At 48.0% G+C, this 17,758-nt stretch overlaps 1 protein-coding gene across 1 annotated transcript in view; it reads right to left on the reverse strand.

Annotated features, from left to right (window-relative positions):
• Positions 1-2,729: 2,729 nt before the first annotated feature.
• Positions 2,730-17,758, reverse strand: part of CDH5 (cadherin 5) — a 34,298-nt gene continuing 19,269 nt past the window's right edge. Inside the window, exons 5-12 of the mRNA XM_057713095.1 lie at positions 17,420-17,584; positions 16,408-16,595; positions 14,854-15,104; positions 11,698-11,840; positions 10,038-10,162; positions 9,575-9,683; positions 7,221-7,466; positions 2,730-4,811 (exon numbers count right to left, since the gene is read on the reverse strand). Of these exons, the coding sequence (XP_057569078.1) occupies positions 4,297-4,811; positions 7,221-7,466; positions 9,575-9,683; positions 10,038-10,162; positions 11,698-11,840; positions 14,854-15,104; positions 16,408-16,595; positions 17,420-17,584 (1,742 nt within the window). The 3' untranslated portion in view covers positions 2,730-4,296. The remainder of the gene's footprint in view (positions 4,812-7,220; positions 7,467-9,574; positions 9,684-10,037; positions 10,163-11,697; positions 11,841-14,853; positions 15,105-16,407; positions 16,596-17,419; positions 17,585-17,758) is intronic.

Consider the following 17,758-nt stretch of genomic DNA (forward strand, 5'->3'; position numbering starts at 1 on the left):
CCCCCAAAAACCCAAATGTTGGACTTACTAGACAAATACATGAAGCCAGTGATTTAAAATCCTTTCAAAGAACTAAAGGAAACCATGTCTAAAGAATGAAAGAGAAATATGAGAAAGATGTGTCAACAAATAGAGAATGTCAATAAAGAGGTATTAAAAAAAAACCAAATAGAGATTCTGGAGTTGAAAGTCCAATAAGTGAAAGAAAAATTCACTAGAAGAGTTCAAGAGCAGTTGTGAGTTAGCTGAAGAAAGGGTCAGCAAACTTGAAGATAGGTTAATTGAGGTAATCTAGTCTGAGGCACAGAAAAAAGAAAATTAATAGAGCCTTAGATACCCACTGGATGGTAGCAAGTATCCTAATGTATGCATAACGAGAGTCCCAGAGGAGAGGACAGGGATAAAGAGACAATATTTGAATAAATAATGGTCCCAAACTTTGATAAAAATATTAATCTACACATCTGAGATGCTCAGTGAACTCCAAGTAAGATCAGCTCTAGACACATCCTAATGAGACTGTTGAAAATCACAGGCAGGGAATATTGAAAGCAGCAAGAGAGAAGCAACTTATCACATGAAACATTTCCTCAATAAGATTAACACTCAGAAGCCAGGGAGGCCAGAAGGCAGTGGGATAACACTCAAAGGGCTGAAAGCAAAAGCCTATCAACCAATAATTCCATATCTAACAATCCTGCAAAAAATAAAGGTGAAATCAAGACTTCCCAGATAAAATGGAGAGAGTCCTCATCAGCAGACCTTCCCTGCAAAAAATACTGAAGGGATCACTCAGGCTGAAATGAAAGAAAATAGACAGTAACTTGAATCCATATGAAGAAATAAAGATCAGCAATAAAGGTAACTGTATAGGTAGATATAAAAGGCAGTATATATATAGTTTGTAACTTTTTCCCCTCCCATATGATTTAAAAGACAACCACATAAAGCAATAGTTACAAATATATGTTGATGGACATACAATGTATGGAAGTGTAATATGTACAACCGTGAGAGCACAAAGGAGGAGGGGAGGGAGTGGAGATATTAGGGGCAAAGTTTTGTACACTATTTAAATTAAGTTGGTATAAATTCTAACTGGATTGTTATAAGTTAAGATTTTAAGTGTAATCCTTAGGAGAACCACTAAGAAAATAATATAGTAAAAGAAATGGCAAGAGAATTAAAATGGTACACTAGAAAATATCTAACATAAAAAAGGCAATAATGGGGTAGTAGAGGAACAAAAAAGACGTACGACATAGAAAGCAAATAGGAAAATGACAGACATAAATCCTACCTTATTAGTAATTACATTAAATGTAAAAGGATTAAACATCTCAATCAAATAGCAGAGATTGGTAGAATGGATAAACTGCCCTGATCCAACTATATTTTGTTCACAGAAGACACACTTAATATTAAAAGATGCAAATAGGTTGAAAAGAAAAGGATAGAAAAAGATATACCGTGTAAACAGTAACCAAAAGAGAGCTGGAGTGACTAGACTAATATCAGACAAAATAGACTTTAAGATAAAAATTGCAACTAGATATAAAGAGTTACATTTTACAATGCTAAAAGGGTCACTCCATCAAGAAGATACACAATTATAAGCCAATATGCCCCTAACAACAGAGACCCAAAATACATGAAGCAAAACCTGACAGAGGTGAAGGGAGAAATATACAATTCAACAATAACAGCTGCAGATTTCAGCACTGAACTTTCAATAATGGATAGACTAAGTAGAAAGAAGGCCAATGTGGAAATAGAAGTCTTGAACAACACTAACATACCACTATAGAGCACTCCATCACAACAGTAGAATACATATTCCTCTCAAGTGCACATGGAACATTCTTCAGGATTAAACATATGTTAGGGTATAAAACTAGTGTCAATAAATTTACAGGGATTTAAATCATAAAATTTATGTTCTCTGACCACAGTGGAATGAAATTAGAAATCAATAACGAAAGGAAATTTGGAAAATTCACAAATGTTTGGAAATTAAACAATACATTTCAAATAACCAATGGGTCAAAAAAGAAATCACAAGGGAAATTAGAGCAAAATTGGAATTAAGACAAACTGACCCCTGAGAGCTTCAGGAAGTGGCACAGTTTGCAAATTATCATCCCTGGGAGACACACTGCCTAGGAAATCCTGCTGGCGGGGGGTCAAGGAGCAGGACCTTGCTGAAGTGAGCTTCATCTCTCACCTCCCCAATTCAAGTCTGAAGTGTGGCAAGGAGGCTTCCTATTCTCATTTCTGATTGTAAGGTTTTCCCAGCAGGACCCCAATGTTGGGGTCCACACATCTCACTAAAGTGCCAGCTGCTCGATCACTGTTGTCAAACAGCTAATTAGAGATTGATGTCCTCCCTCACTGCAAAATTTATCTCACCCTAATGGTTCATTTGTCAATTGGAAAAGGTGTGGCAACTCCAGCTTCCAGAGGCCCTGCCTGTTGTGTAGAGTCGGGGTGGGATTGGGGGGCATGTACAGAGGCTGAGGGAAGGCATGGGGCTCTGGGAGGAGACCGGGCTGGACTAGGTGTCCCTTGTTATTCTCTGCTGCAATCACTTTTCTGTGGTGTGTCTCTGAAATTCTGACTGCAGATGTCGCCTTGCACCTTGGGTTCCTCTGATGGTGGTGGTGGTAGTGTGTATGTGCTTGTGTTTCATATGAGCTCACTCAGCTCTAGAAAGAGAAGTATTTCACTATTTTTCTTTATTTAGTTATAAAAAAATACAGTACATCCCATGCACCAGTGTAGCCAATATATATATAGTCATTATTGCTAGAGCAGTTACTACAATGATAGGAAACAGAAGGTTACAGGAATTCAATTATACAACTAAAAAACTTGAATTAAAATTGTTAACCTAAATAGCAACCTGCTTATTATGCAAAAACCCTTATTTTATATGTTTGTGAGAGATAGAAATGTATAAGTATTATTAGGAAAAAAAAAGAAAGAAAAACTAGTTATTGGTTAAAAATAAAAAGTCAGTGCTATCTACAATCCCCTGAATTGAGGGGCCTTGCCCAGAGCAGGAACCTTGGTCCATGACAAAGGGTGAGCTGGACAGTTTGCCTCCTTCCCTGCCCCTTCCGGTTGAGTGATGCCACTTCCCCAAGGTGTGCTGGCAGTGGAAAGTACCACATGTGGCTGAAAGTGGAAGAGGAACAGGTGACCAGAGGGCTTAAGCAGGGGACTTGCCTTCTTCAGGGATGGGGCCCTGCTGGGGTTCCCTGAGATGTGGCAACAATGAGGTGTAAAGGCAAGTGGCATGGCACTGTTCTGGAGTCATGTTTGGATTTGGACTTTGGCCAGAGTTGATGTGGGTTACATCTCGAGTGCCTCCAAGTCAAGAGATCAAGAGTAGATGGAGAGAAAGAAAAAAGAGCATGAACAAGTGACCAGGAGAGATGCAGAGGGGTCTTCTGCTCCGGGAACATCTGCCCCACTTCCCAGGCAAAACTGGAGGGGTGTCATGAGTCTCACATTGGGGTCACAGCGACACCAGGCCCTCTCCGGAGGGAGTGGGTGTGGAGGTAGCCCTCACCCTATGATCTGTTGTCACACTTGGTCTCCACTGTCCCTCCAGGACGAATTCACAGTTGCTTCAAAGTTCAACAAGCCATTTCCCTGACCTTGGATGAATTTTCAGTACTCAGTATAGCACAGTTGCAGGCGTGGCAGGCTAGAGAGGTCACCTCAGGACCCAAGGCCGGGAGATGTCAAGAGGCCCTTCCTTCCTCTTGACAGGCCTGGGGAGAGGCTGAGGAATACTGGGGAACTTGGGAGGGTGTGAGGAAGTTGAAGCAGGGCAGGCCTGATGGCTGGTCCCAGGCTTCTGTGGGACTGGGCTACAGAGTCTTGCCCCACAGTCATGCCTCCAGGGTGACAGGCACCAGGACCTCCCCAGCCTCCTCAGAGGGTTCAGAGACCTCGGGGGAAGACGTCTCCCTGGCAGTTGAGCATAATCAGCTTTGAGGATCCAGAGAAAGTCTTTGAGTTGGACCCGTAGTCATAGGTGAGAGGGTTATGTGGATGTCTCAGCCCAGACAGAACACCAGCATTTTGGGGGTAGCCATCGCTGAAATATGTTCCTGCACATTTCAGGGACTTGGATTTTGCTACCCAAGGTGGTGAGGTCTGTGGGACCCATGAAGAAGAGCTGTTAGGCTGGGACATGAGTGCTACAATTCGAGGGCTCAGTGCCTCGTTTCCAACTAGCCTGAGCTGCAGTGGTTTGGGTCCCCAGGCCCAGAGGCCGGCGGTCCCCTAATACATCAGCTGCTCCCGGGGGTCCGAGCCATACAGCTCGGCCAGCATCTTGAACCTGGGCCCCCAGTCATTGAGAAAGTCATAATCGATGTCCGAGTCGGATGAATCGGTGCCCAGGGAGCTGAGGGACTCGGCGATGGACTCGGCGCCCTCGTAGCCGTAGATGTGCAGCGTGTCGTAGGGCGGGCCGCCGCCGTCGTGGTCCGCCTCGTCCTTCTTCACCTCGATCATCGCGGCCATCTCCCCAGGGCCGTGCGCCCCGGGCGCGTGCCGCGGCGGCTTCTGCACCTGCGCGTAGAGGGACGGCCGCGCGTCCAGCGCAGGCCGCGGGGGCTTGGCTCCGCCGTGGCGCACCGAGTTGAGCACCGACACGTCGTAGCTGGTGGTGTCCATCTCACCGCCGCCCTCCTCGTCGTAGGTGACCAGCTGCTCGTGGATCTCTGGCACGCTCTTGCCGTGGGCGCGGGCCTGCTTCCGGAGGCGCCGCCGCAGGATGACGAGGAGGGTGATCACTGCGACGGAGCGGACCACAGCTGGTCAGCCGCGGCCTGGCAGACGGGGAGAGCCCCCACCCTCTGAGGCTCACCTGCACCCTCCCCTCCGCCTCGGGACTCCCTGCGCCAGCTCAGTTGCCAGTGACCCCTGGGCCAACACAGAGGTTTTTTGGTTCGGGTGGGTCCTCGCTCAGCGCACCCTCACTTCCACCCCAGAGGCACCTCCATCCCATCCTACCGCACCCCCACCCCAGGGGATGATCCTGCTTGGTATCCTGGCCGCAGTAGGGGTGGGGGGAGCGCAGCAGAGTGGGCCTCCCTCAGCTTCATTCTCTCTTGCCACTCTCCTCTCCACTTGCCCGCATCCTCAGTTCCTCCCTTCTCTTAACCACTGTGGCAACTCCTTCCATGTCTTGTCCAGAGGACAGGAGGCCAGAGGTTGGGGCAGAAATGGGGAAAAGGATGGAGTTGAATTTGGAGTGCAGAGATGCTGCGCCATGATGGTGATGATGGGTCATGGTGGTGCTGGTAGACATGGCATTATTGCAGTAGCAGCAGCCACTCTTGAGCACCTACTGTATACATGCCAGCATGGTACTGGCGCATTTTCATGTTCTTTTACTCAAGGTGTGTATTATTATGCCATTTTACATAAGCAGCCTGAGCTCAGAGAAGCTGAGTGACTTGTTCAGAATCCCATGATCAGGCAGTGGTGTGGTGCCAGCCCTGCTCAAAGCTCTGAGGGGTGTGACTGCGCGAGGGGCAGAGAGCTCCTCGAAGTAGGCTCAGAGCATCCCTGGACTCTGTCCTTCTAGCCTTGAGTTACTTAACAAACTGTTGCATACATAAGAAAAGCCAGGATGCCCTCTCTGAATCTCCATTTCCTTGTCTGTAAAGTGGAAGTGATGACTGCTCTGCTCTCTTCATATCTGATACGGTGGCTACGAGGTGAAGTGCAGTTCTACATGTGGTGGTGATGCCAGTATCATCATCATTATGAGTTTTTATTGAGAGGAGAATCTGGGTCTGGACTCCTTGCCACAGAAACCCCAGAAGTGGGGCACTGTCAGGGGGCCTCTCAGGGGAGCCACTAGCAGGAAAGGCCTAGAGCAGATAATGTGGGTGCCTCACTGTGTCCCCTGGTCCTGTCATTTTACTGCACAGGGTGACCTCTAACCACCCAAGGGCTTCCTCTGGAGGGCCAGCCCCTGCCCCAGGTGAAGAGCAGGAGAACCTATACCTCTGGGAGGAGCCCCAGCCATCAGTTGGTGGGCACTGGTGGATAAGCACGAGCTGTGTGTGCCATCACCCAGTCCCCAGTGAGAAGACGCTCCAGTGACCCATGGTGGCAACTTGTGTGATAACTTGCATTCCATCAGCTGCCTCCTGTCCCTGTCTCACTCCCCCTCTTCCTTCTGGGGCTTCCTGGGAGTGCCTCTCACATAAACCATGTGCACCCCAATCCTTGTCCCAGGGTCTGCTTCCTGGGGAACCCAAATTAAGGCAAGGCCTAAAATGCTTCTAAAAGTTCTGGGGCCCAAACAAGAAAAAAAGAGGTATCAAGGCTGGAGAAATCCTAAAAATAGAAAGAAAACCCCTACCGACAATCGTAACTAGAAATTTAAAAATTTCCATTTCTCTCCAAAAGAGGAAATGGACCCTCTTTTTTCAAGAGAGGTGTGCCTTGTGGCATCTTAGTTCCCTGACCAGGGATTGAACCCATGGCCTTGGCGGTGAGAGCGCAGAGTCCTAACTACTAGACCACCAGGGAATTCGCTCAAAAGAGGTTTTATAGGACTGCCCTGGTGGTGCAGTGGTTAGGAATCTGCCTGTCAATGCAGAGGACACGGGTTCGAGCCCTGATCTGGGAAGATCCCATATGTTGAGGAGCAACTAAGCCTGTGTGCCACAACTACTGAGCCTGTGCTCTAGAGCCCATGCGTCACAACTTCTGAAGCCCACATGCCTAGAGCCCGTGCTCTGCAACAAGAGAAGCCACTGCACTGCAATGAAGAGTAGCCCCCACTAACCACAACTAGAGAAAGCCCGTGCACAGCAACCCAATGCCAAAAATAACTAGCTAACTAACTAACTAACTAACTAAATAAACGAATAAATAAATAAATTTTTAAAAAGACTTCTTTTTTTTGCCTAGAACAGTGCCTGACACACCATAAGTGCTCGAAATATGTCAGTTGAATGCGTGAATGTTATATATAAAGTATTTTAAACTGGGGAAGGGGCCTTGGGCCCCACCCCTGCCTCCCCCCTCCTCAACCCCCACCCTTAGGCACCCAGGGAGGTGAAGCTTACACCTGGCACAGGGCTGCACTGTGGGCTGGAGGCAGGGTTGGGCCTGGATCCCTGGCCTCTTTCTTCTCCTCTGAAGCCCCCTCATTGTCCCCTGTCATCCTCCCGGGCACTGACCTGTGATGGTGAGGATGCAGAGGAAGATAGCTACCAGTGCCTGGATGCTGATGCCCACCTGGGCGGCCACCTCCTCACACAAGGTGAACTCCCCGCGTTCGTTGCACTTGCACACAGTCACATCCAGCATGTTGGTGCTTGTGAGGCTCGGCCTCCCGTTGTCCGAGATGAGCACAGGCAGGTGGTGGACCTTGGCGCGCTCCCGGTCAAAATACCCATACTTGACTGTGATGTTGGCCGTGTTATCTGAAAACACCAAGGCCTCGGAGTCAGACTCTGCTGCCTGGAGTGCCGGTTCTCTCATCCACACTGACATTGTGGCCTGCCTCCTCCAGGAAGCCTTCCGTAACTCTACCAGCCCATGTGCTGCCTGGGCCGTGTCTCTGCCCTTTGCACCCCCTGCCTCAGGTGTTAGCCACTTGAGCACAGGTCTGTTCCTCCAGAGAGGGGATGTTTTGGGCAGCTGCTTTGACCTAGTCTTTAAGAAGGACTTGGCCAGAATGTAAAGTCCTTGCTTTCTGTTTCTGTGGGCCACTGATATGCCTGACCCCTCACCCTTCGATAAGAGGTGACTCTCAGTTAATTCATTGTTTCAAGCTTTGATGAGCAATCAGGGGAAAATAAAGTCTTCAAAAGTCTTTGACATCAGGCTAACTTCTAAGGCTGTTTTTGCAATCCCTGAAAATCCATTAGAAAGTAAAAGCAACGTACAGGTTCCCTGGGGCACTGAGGGAATGATTACATATGTAATTGAGGATTCCTGGGTCAGGCTGGAATTGGGAATGTGCTTTGGCCCCAATATTGGCTCCCCCTCTTAGCTCCAGCCAATCCATGTGCAGAATTCCCCAGGGAGATTTTTACACATGCTGATTTTTCAGAAACATCCCCCCCACCCCCCTCCGCTCCCCTTCCTTTTTCCCCTCTCCTCTCTGGCATTTCTGATTTAGTGGCTCTGGGCAGAGGCCAGATAATCTGCCTTTTGTTGGCTCCCAGGAGGTTGTGATGGGCAGAGGGTTCAGGGACTCCCCGTTCCAGGGTTTATCTAACCATGTGGGGTTGGCACACTCAAGAAGCCAAATGCAAAGGAGGCCATCTTTTAGGTTTCAGATGAAAGCCAATTACATTTCATTATTAAGTAGCCATGTCTATTATAAATGAAAATAATAGCAATATGGCTATTGATACTGTATGAGGGAAATTAGAGATGTCTCAGTATACTCATTTAATATTGTAGCAGGACATTCACGGTATAAGTGAATCTGACACTAATAAGCTTGTCTCTTGGTCACATATGGGTTGTCTTTGGGGTGGTGCTTAAGCTTTCTACTCCACTGCAGACCTCCTCTGATATGGGATTGAGGTGGGCACTGGGGACGGGGTGACAGGTATTTTTTCCACATTGTTTACTACTGAAGACAACGGAATGTTGGATGGTCTGTCGTTGACTGTCAACACGTCATAGCCACCATCCCCATCGCGTAGGAGGTTCCTGGGTCTGCCCCCCTTACTCTCAGGGACGCCACTCCCTGACCTTCCTCAAAGGAAGAAATAGAAACAGCTGTTTCTATACAGGGATCCTCACCGACCACAGTGTTGCCCGTTAGGGATGGGCAGGGATTCCACCCCATTCCGGGTGAAGGACTGTTCTATTTAGACCCAAGGGGGATTTTCTCTGTTTTTCTGAGGAAGGTGCAGAAGCCATGGAAGCCCGTCTGCTTTTGGCTGGAAACCAGTCAACTCAACATGATCACTCTCCGAAGCGCATACTCATCAGAAGCTCTGATTGGCTGCCACTGACATCATAGGACTCTCTAGGCTGTGATTGGTGGACCAGATCCTGTCCTGGGGACACCTGGTGGTAAGTAGTCATTGTAGCCAAATTAAAGCACTGTATCCTTGGCATTTCGGATTTCACATGTCCAGTTTTGACTCTTTGGGAGCAAGCTCAAAGTTCCACGTCATACAGCAACTGCAGTTGTGCTGAGCACAGAGATCCCGTGGGAAGGAGTCTTTGGCTAGTTCGAGAACCAAGCTGTCTACACCCCATATCTATTCTGTGCTGCTCAGTGAACTGAGCATCTTATGGAGACGAGCAGGCCACGTGGACTTCGCAGTGTGGCCAGGGCGGCTCTGACCATAGCACAGACCAATTAGGTATGTGGTAGGAATTATACAAAACATCCCGTAACTTGAAAACCCCAGTGAGGGCCTGCCCCCAATTCATTGGCTCGGTCCTTGACCCTGGCACTTCAAGACTCAAACAATCCTGTCCCCGCTGGCCCCCCCTCCCACCCCCCCGCCACCCCTCGCTGCCCCGCCCCGCCAAGATCCAGGCTGACTGCCTTGAGGCGCACCGTGATTATCTCTGAGGGTGAAGTTGCTGTCCTCAGTGCTCAGGGAGAACTTGAACTTCACATCCCGTGGCGTCACATCCTTGTCTATTGCCGAGATGTGCACGACCAGCTGGAGGGTGGAAGATGGGGGCGGTCGTTAGTGGGGTGTGTTGGGCTGGCTGGGGTTTCAGTGATGGGGAGGGACTTTGGGTTTAGACCTGACCGTGGCTGCCTCTCACCTGCAACACTCACCTACATGGTCTCCACAGAGCCACTCTTTCTGCCACCACCTCCCCGCCAGTCTACTCACTACACATTCTCTCTGCGCCTCCGTTTCACCATCTGTAGGGATAATGTCACCTTTCCTCGGGGCTGTTGTACAAGTTCCATTACACCTAGTGACGTGCCAGCTGACCGTGGCTGAGCGGTGCGGCGCGTTGGCCTGCCCCAGGCTGCCTGAGCCTCCCACCTGGGCTAGACTCACCTTGCCCTGGGCCGCGTTCTCACACACTTTGGGCTCGTAGGGCTTGGCAAACTCTGGGGCGTTGTCGTTCTCATCCAGAACTTCGATGTGGACCTGCACGATGGATGCTTTGCCCGTGGGGGTTCCTGCAGGGGAAAGGACGCGTCACCGCGATGGGCTCAGCAGGTGCCGGCCCTGGGATTCGAAGGTGTGTGGATGGGAGTCCTGGAGGGGTGCTCTTTTTGCAGGAAGATGGGGCTATGGAAATCTGAAAGGGAGGCCAGGGATGGTGTTCTGGATGAAAGGAGTCGAAGAGGAGAGGGGTAGAGCTTCACGCACAAGTGTATTTGCTAAAGAATTACGTGTAAGGATCGAAAAGGTAAACAACATGAGTGTATTTGTAAAGGTTTTAATTAAATTAGTTAAGGAATTATTAAATCGATTCAGCAATTTAAGTAATCAAACTAAGTAAATTAATTACGAAATAATTGAAAAGGTAAACGACCTAAGCAAGATTGTGTTAATAAATTACGCCAGTTTAAAAGAATGGACTTTGTGGCTGTTTGCAATGCCCATGTAAATTACATTTTAAAAATTGTAATCTTTAAAAAAAGACATTTTAATACCATGAGAAAATGATTCTGAAATAAGGTTAGGTAAAAATGCAGGATATGATTTTTATATAAATATTATTTCACTTGTATAAAAATATGTAGAGGGAAAAGACCAGAGGGAAGACACTACAGTGCTAACAGTAATTGTCTCTGTATGGTGGGATTGGGGGGTATAATTTTCTTCTTTTTTGTATTTTCCATATTTTAAAATGAGCAACAAACTATTAGTATAACGTTTAAAAATTGTGTAAGATTAGATGGGGAAGATGGGGCAAAGATTGATCTGTGAAGTATGCGTAAGTCCATTAAAGTTGGCCTGGCTGCCATGTGAGGGGCATGCTGCCAGCAGGAGGCAGGGGCCCTCCAGGAAAGCACTTTGGCCAAGACACCCCCTTTCTGGGCTCTGCTGGTTTCCTGGGTAAGGTGGGGATATTGATCCTTCTTCCAGAGGGCAGTTGTGATTTTCTTATATAGGCTAAGAATGCACAAATGCAATACTTACCTTTTCCCTCTGGCAACAGTTACTGTAATTTCTGGAGAACTTAACAATCTTGGAGTTGGAAACTGCTTCAGATTTTGAATTCAACCCACTAACTGGCACATAAACACCCTCCAAAGCAGCCTTTTCCAAACGTCCATGGTAGTAAGAATCACACGGCACTTGTCCAGCGCACATTTCTTGGCCCCATTTCTGACTCGCTGGACCAGAATCTCCAGGGAGGCATCTGAGAAGCTCTGTGTTTAAGAGGTGCCCCAGGTGATTCTCATCCCAGGGACATCTGGCAGCCTGTTTTGGAAGAGAGCTTCTTAAACTGTAGTGTGCATGAGATTCTGATTCAGTCTGGGGCTGGGGCCTGACATTTTGCTTGTCTAACAAAGTCTCAGGTGACGTGGATGCAGCTGGTCCATCCACACTTGGGGATGGAAGTGTTATAGCATCCCACCCAAGTGGTGCATCAGCAGGTGCTTATAGTACCTCTAGAGACCCAAAATGATAGATTATGCTGATTTTAAAAGAATGAGGAAAGGAGAGGAGCCTGAGTCCCTGGCAAATGGGGCCCACTCACCACTAGAATCCAGCTCTTCGGCCTCCACTGTCAGGTTATACCAGGGGTACACTTCTCTGTCCAGTTCTTTCTCATTGTAAATATTCCCCTGCTTGGTTATTCCGAAGAACTGGCCCTTGTCACTGGTCCTGCGGATGGAGTATCTGCCCAGGGGCAAGAATTTTAAGACAGTTTTATGGCTTTCCGTTGTTCTTTGCTGAGTCCAGGCTCCCTAGCAGGACAGATGCGGCCCTTCAGGATCTGTCCCTTGCATCCTCCTCCACCCTCCTCCTCACTGCACTCGACCACCTAGAGGGAGTCAGAGTAGCGAGATAATCCCTTTGATTTTAGCAGTGTTGCCATCACTGGGCTGAGGGTGGTGTGTGAGGCTCCTTTAACAGCACTTTCAGGCAGGTGGCACTGTAATCAACTATATACCACAGCTGGGATAGGATTTTGTGATGAATGAGAAGAGCAGGAAGAAATAAAAAGCAAGCTGAAAAAAGGTAAGGGGGTCAAAAGGAAATTAAATTTGCAAAGTAAAACTTTAAGAAGTATTCCAGAAATCAAGAAAAAAGGTATGAAAAGATGAAGAGAGAGGAAAGAAATACGTATAACATTCTAAATATATATATTTTACTGCTACTGAGGAAAATTCTGGAACAAATAGAAGAAATAACAAAAGATATAATAAAAGAAAACTTTCTTGATCTGAAGAAAGGCCCAAGTCTACAGATTAAAAGAGATGAGTGTTATCAGGCATAATTTTAAAAAGAGATCAATTTTTAGCTATATCCTGATGACACTTTTGAATTTCAGGGCCATATAAAGAAACTGAAAAGAGTCCAGACAGAAGAAATACATCCTTGTAAAGAAAGAGAAATCTGACTCACCCCAGACATCCTCACAATGCTAGAACACATTGATATTTCTGAAGGGAAGTGCCTATGATCTGAAGATTATATGAGCACATCCAGGTATTATTAACATAAGAAGGCAAAAGAACTGAGATATTTGTAAATATGCAAGAACTCATAAAGTACATTACCTACAAAAGTGGGTCCTGAAAATTTCTGAAAACTTACTTCATCTAACTAAGAAATGTCTCAAGATAAAGTAAAAACCTGGGTTGGGAGGAATTAAAATGAGACTATTTCTTTATCATGTGTAGGAAAGCAGTGTGTGTGTGTGTGTGTCTGTGTGTCTGTGTGTCTGTGTGTGTGTGTAATGTTTATAAGTAGAATAGATAGGTCCAGGAGAACATTTTTAATTTTACCGATAGAAGTAAATCTCACTAGTAGAAGTAAAAATGGATGTGCTACATCCAAATACCTAGGAGAAAAAAAATGAAAAAACAAAACAAAACAAAAAACCCCAAACCCCGACTCTACAGCAAAGATGGGGAAAAGAAAAAAGCCATTAAGTTTGAGAAATAGCAAATGTAAAACAAGATAAAAGAAGTAAGATCAAACATATCATTTATGATGAAAATGTAAATAGGTTAAACACAAAACATTTCAGTTTAGATTAAAAAGCAAAGTCAATTGCATTCCAGTTTCAAGAGACAACTTAATGCCAAATGACCTAGAAAAATTAAAAGTAAAGCCCATGAAATTTATATCAGGCAAACATGAATAACGTGAAAACAGGACTGTCAAACATTACAGTAGGCAATACAGAATTGAGGGCAAAATGTTTAAGCAGCACAAACTGGGTAATTTTATGAGGATGAAAGTGACAAGTCGTAATGAAGGTAAAATAGCTATAAATCTTTGCTAACTAAATATAAAAATTAAAATATGTAAAGAAAAGGCTTATGTAGTCCAGGAAAAAAAAAATGAATGCAAAGACATAGAGAGAGAATTGCATTACATCACAGAACAAGTTAAAGCAAAGCCAAAAGATGCCCTACCACTTGTAAATGAAAAAAAGAGTCTCTTAAATAAACCATTGAATCAGTGAAGAAATAAAAATTATCATTAGGCTATTTAGAATTTTTAATGGCCATGAAAACAGTCATCCCCAAACTTATGAGATGTGATCAAAATGGAAGCACACGTTTGCCCTTATTGGGAAGACCTGATAGCAGAGAAACATTAACTCTCCCCAAATTGATATGTAAACACATATCAATTAGAATTCTCTCATTAGAATTGTAATGCTTTTTTAAAAACTGAAGAATCTTATGGTTCACATAAAAAAATGAATGTTTGAGAATGCATTAAGGTTATACATAAAATGAAGAAACACTTCAGGGACGGACTTGCCTTATACATACCAAGTTTGGGTATAAAGCTGCCACAGTGAAACAGATTGGCTTTACTACAGAACAAAGAATTCAGAAATAGATTCAGGGATATACAGGAACTTAGTACGTAACAAAGGTAGAAAACGATGACATGTGATTAATGGTGCTGGCCCCGCTGGCTGTCCCTCTGGAATAAAAGGAGATTGCGTGAACTTCACACTCGAATGTTACGTGACTCTAGAAAGTGTGAGCTGGAACTACACCTTTTGTCGCAGAGGGTAGAGGAGAGGAGTCTAGTTGAGATAGAAGAACATGTAGTGATGAAATGGGTATAGTATGATCCAAAATTTTTTAAAACGGTCAAAGCCTCCAAACAAATGGCCAGTCCACCATAAATGTACGTAGATGTTTGTGTGGTCGCGAAGAAAGACATGATAGGACCACAGCACACAATGAATATGAGTTGTCTGGAAGTCAGGGTTACTGATGTTTTCTTTATCGATCTTTGTGTGTTTCATTGTGTGAAATAAACACTTTTTCATTTTGTGGTTTGGAAAGACAAATGTAATAAAACATGTTTAGTGAAGGGGTTTCATGTATGTCAAGTTGGTTGTGCTCTTGACCTTCAGATCTCCCCGGATGGGACCTGTGGGAGCCTGAACCTTCCCTTCAAGGTAGAGCAGACAACAGGCAGCTCTTATGGCCAGGACCATGCTAGGTGGTTGCCTGGGCAGGACAAGATTCCCCCTGGCCATGTGGGTTAGTGGAAGAGCTCGGGCTTCTTCTCCTGCCTCTGTCCACATCCATGGACCTGCTGGGAGAAGCCAGTTTCCCCCTCTGAGTCCTGGGCTCAGTTCAGCAGGCATAAGAACTTCAGTGCCAAGGTGTTTTCATGATCCTCACCATCCTCACACCCTCCACCCCCTTACCTGATGCTCCGCTTAGCGGCATCGGGGTCCACGGCCACCACTGAGCCGATCAGAGGTTTCTTCTGGTTCTCCCGCAGCTGGAAGTGGTAAAAGGGCTGCTTGAAGTTGGGGGGCTCGTCCACGTCTGTGACGTTGATGATGACGCGGGCAATGTTCTTGGTGGAGGTGCTGCTCAGGTAGCGGAGGTCGATGGTGGGGTCCGTGGCCTCGATGGTGAAGCTGTATTGCCGGATGTGTTCGTAGTCCAGGGGCTGTGGAAGGAGAAAGTATGGTGAGCACTTGCTCTGAGCCAAGCACGTGGTCATGATCTTTACAGCCACCCTGCAAGGCAGTACTGGGATGACACCCGTTTTACAGATGAGGGGCCTGTGGCCTGGCTATCTTCAGCTGCCTCCCCTGCATCCTGACTGTGGCTCTGTTCCAAGCACCGGGGACACCCAGTGGATCAGCCACCGTCTTGCTGTCAAGGGGATCACAGACTAGTGGTTCTGTCCACAGCTTCTTAAAGACACGCCTTTTTTTGGTACCTTTGCTCAAGTCTCTTTTCCTGCCCTTGCCCGCTTGGCAAACTCCTATTCACCCCTCAGGAAGCCAGCCTGAAGGTAATCAGATGTCCTCTCAGAACCCATTCCTGCCCCTCCTGACACAGGTAATTGCTCCCTGCCTGGGTACCCTTTTTTTCTGTGTGTCTGTCTGCCCTGCTGGCTGAGAGCTTTGGCACCGTGGAGGCTGTCTGACTCCCCTGGGTATATCAGCACAGGGCTGAACCACAGAGGGACCTGAGAGAGGTCTGCTGGAGGAATGGCCTGGCTCAGGCACAGGGGCTCTGGAGTGCCCCCTTTGAGGTGGGTCACGTGTGGCCTGGCCCCCCAGTCCTCTGCACGGCCATTCTGGAGGCCGTTTGTGCCCCTGGCCGACCTTCCCTCCGCCTCTAGATTCCGCCGGTCCAGCTGCTCTCTCAGCAGCAGCCAGTGCCGATGGCCGCCCCCTCCCCCCCACGGTGTGCACTGTTCGCCTACGTGCTGGTGGCTTCTAGCTGCAAGCACTTGTAATCTACCAGGGCTCTCCTGGGTGGTACCCAGGGGGGATCAGAAAGTGCCAGCGAGGGAGCCCCCAGGAGCCCTCAGTCAGCCCACAGCTGCTGCACCTCAGGCCTGTTCCACACTGTACCCCAGATGTCCCCAGTGGGACTGTGCCCCACTCGCCCACGGTGATCGCACGCTCATTAAGGAGCCTGTATTAACGTTCCACCTTTTCACATCTCACCGCTCGGGAGGCTTCCTGAGATCACTCCCCAGACAACCTGCTTACACCCAAATCCTTGCCCCAAGGTCTGCTTCAGGGGTAGCCCAGCCCGAGGCGCTGACCTTTCTCTCCTGGCTCCCTTTTCCCAGCTCCAGGGCCACAGTGTCCACGAGCACACGGCCAGCTCCAGACGGACCCAGAACGTGCCCCTTTGGTGGCTTCTGACCCGGGAGAAGCCCCTGGCTGAGTCCTGAGGGTGCCGGGAGCCCCCAACCCCACATCTGATGTCACTGCCGCAGGTCTGCGAACCTTCATGGGCTTGATAATGCCCTCGTTGCGTGTGGGGTCCGACTGGATGGTGAAGGTGTCCCTGTACTCGCCCTGCACGATGCTGTACTTGGTCTTCCGGTTTTGGGGCTCGTCTGGATCCTCAACAAACAGAGAGCCCAGGGCGCTGCCTACACGGATGTCTTCGGGCACAGAAAATACGTACCTGGCTGATGCAAAACGGGTGCCCCAGAGGGCATTGGGTTAATGAGATAGACGAGGTGATTGTCCCCCTACTATCCCGATACATTTTGATACAGGAAATGGGCACATAAAACAGTAGTAGTAGTAACTCCCCTGGAATTTTGGGTCCCAAGGCAAAGGGGTTCTGCTCTATCCTTCTATTCCTCCATCCGTCCGACAAGTAGCTATTAAGCATTTACTGTATGTCAGGCACTTTCCTAGGGAACCTATCTATTGACGGGAGAGAGTCTCTGCCTTCGGGGAGCTTGCACTGTACACAACGAGGCCATTTCAGGAGCACCGGCCTGTGCTTGGGATGGCTGAGCCTCTGAATGACTCCGTCAGCATTGGAGTTGCAAGTGATGAGTTGTCTGACTTTCCTCCCTGACCTGCCCAGGGCGTGTGACATTTTTCTGGAGGGAGAATCCGTCTGTGAGTGGGTCAGGGCCAGCCCTGGCTGTGGATACGGAGCGTTGCTGAACCCCTGCTCCCTGGCTCATGGGAATTTGCTAGTTTGGGGCCTGGGCTTTCCTGAGCTCACGGGATCTGGGTGAACGTGGTCCCATCTGGTAGTGGGACATGGGGGCACACAGCAGGGAGCATGACTTGCTGCTGGCCGGTGAGAGCTCTGCGGCAGGGGCAGTTGGATAGCCGTGGGACCATGAGCAGAGACAGGGAGCGCTGGAAAGACATCCCTGACGTAGGCCCAACTTGGGTTGGGGAGAGAGGTAGGCGGATGGCAGGCTCCTTCCCGAGAGCTCCTCAGTCTGGAGCACCCTGCCCTGCCCAAAGCCCTCGGGGAGGGGCTCACACTGCGTGAAGATGGGAAAGTTGTCGTTGACGTCCTGCAGAGAGATGAGCACGGTGGCCGTGCCAGATTCGCCCCGGAGGCCCTGGGCATCTTGTGCTTCCACCACGATCTTGTACTTGGGCTGTATCTCTCGGTCCAGGTTTTTGCTTGCCGTGACAATGAGTCCTGCAAAATGGGTCACATCAGGAGCCATGTTACCTGAGGAGCTTTTAAAAAATACTGATGCCAGGGCGCTACAGAGAGCACCTGACTTCAAAGCACCCCAGCTGATTTCACTGTGCAGCTAAGACGGAGAGCCAGGGGTAAACCACCTCCCACTGCCACGCCCTGCACTGCTAG

This window comes from Hippopotamus amphibius, chromosome 16, assembly GCF_030028045.1.
Source record: "Hippopotamus amphibius kiboko isolate mHipAmp2 chromosome 16, mHipAmp2.hap2, whole genome shotgun sequence".
Taxonomy (NCBI): domain Eukaryota; kingdom Metazoa; phylum Chordata; class Mammalia; order Artiodactyla; family Hippopotamidae; genus Hippopotamus; species Hippopotamus amphibius.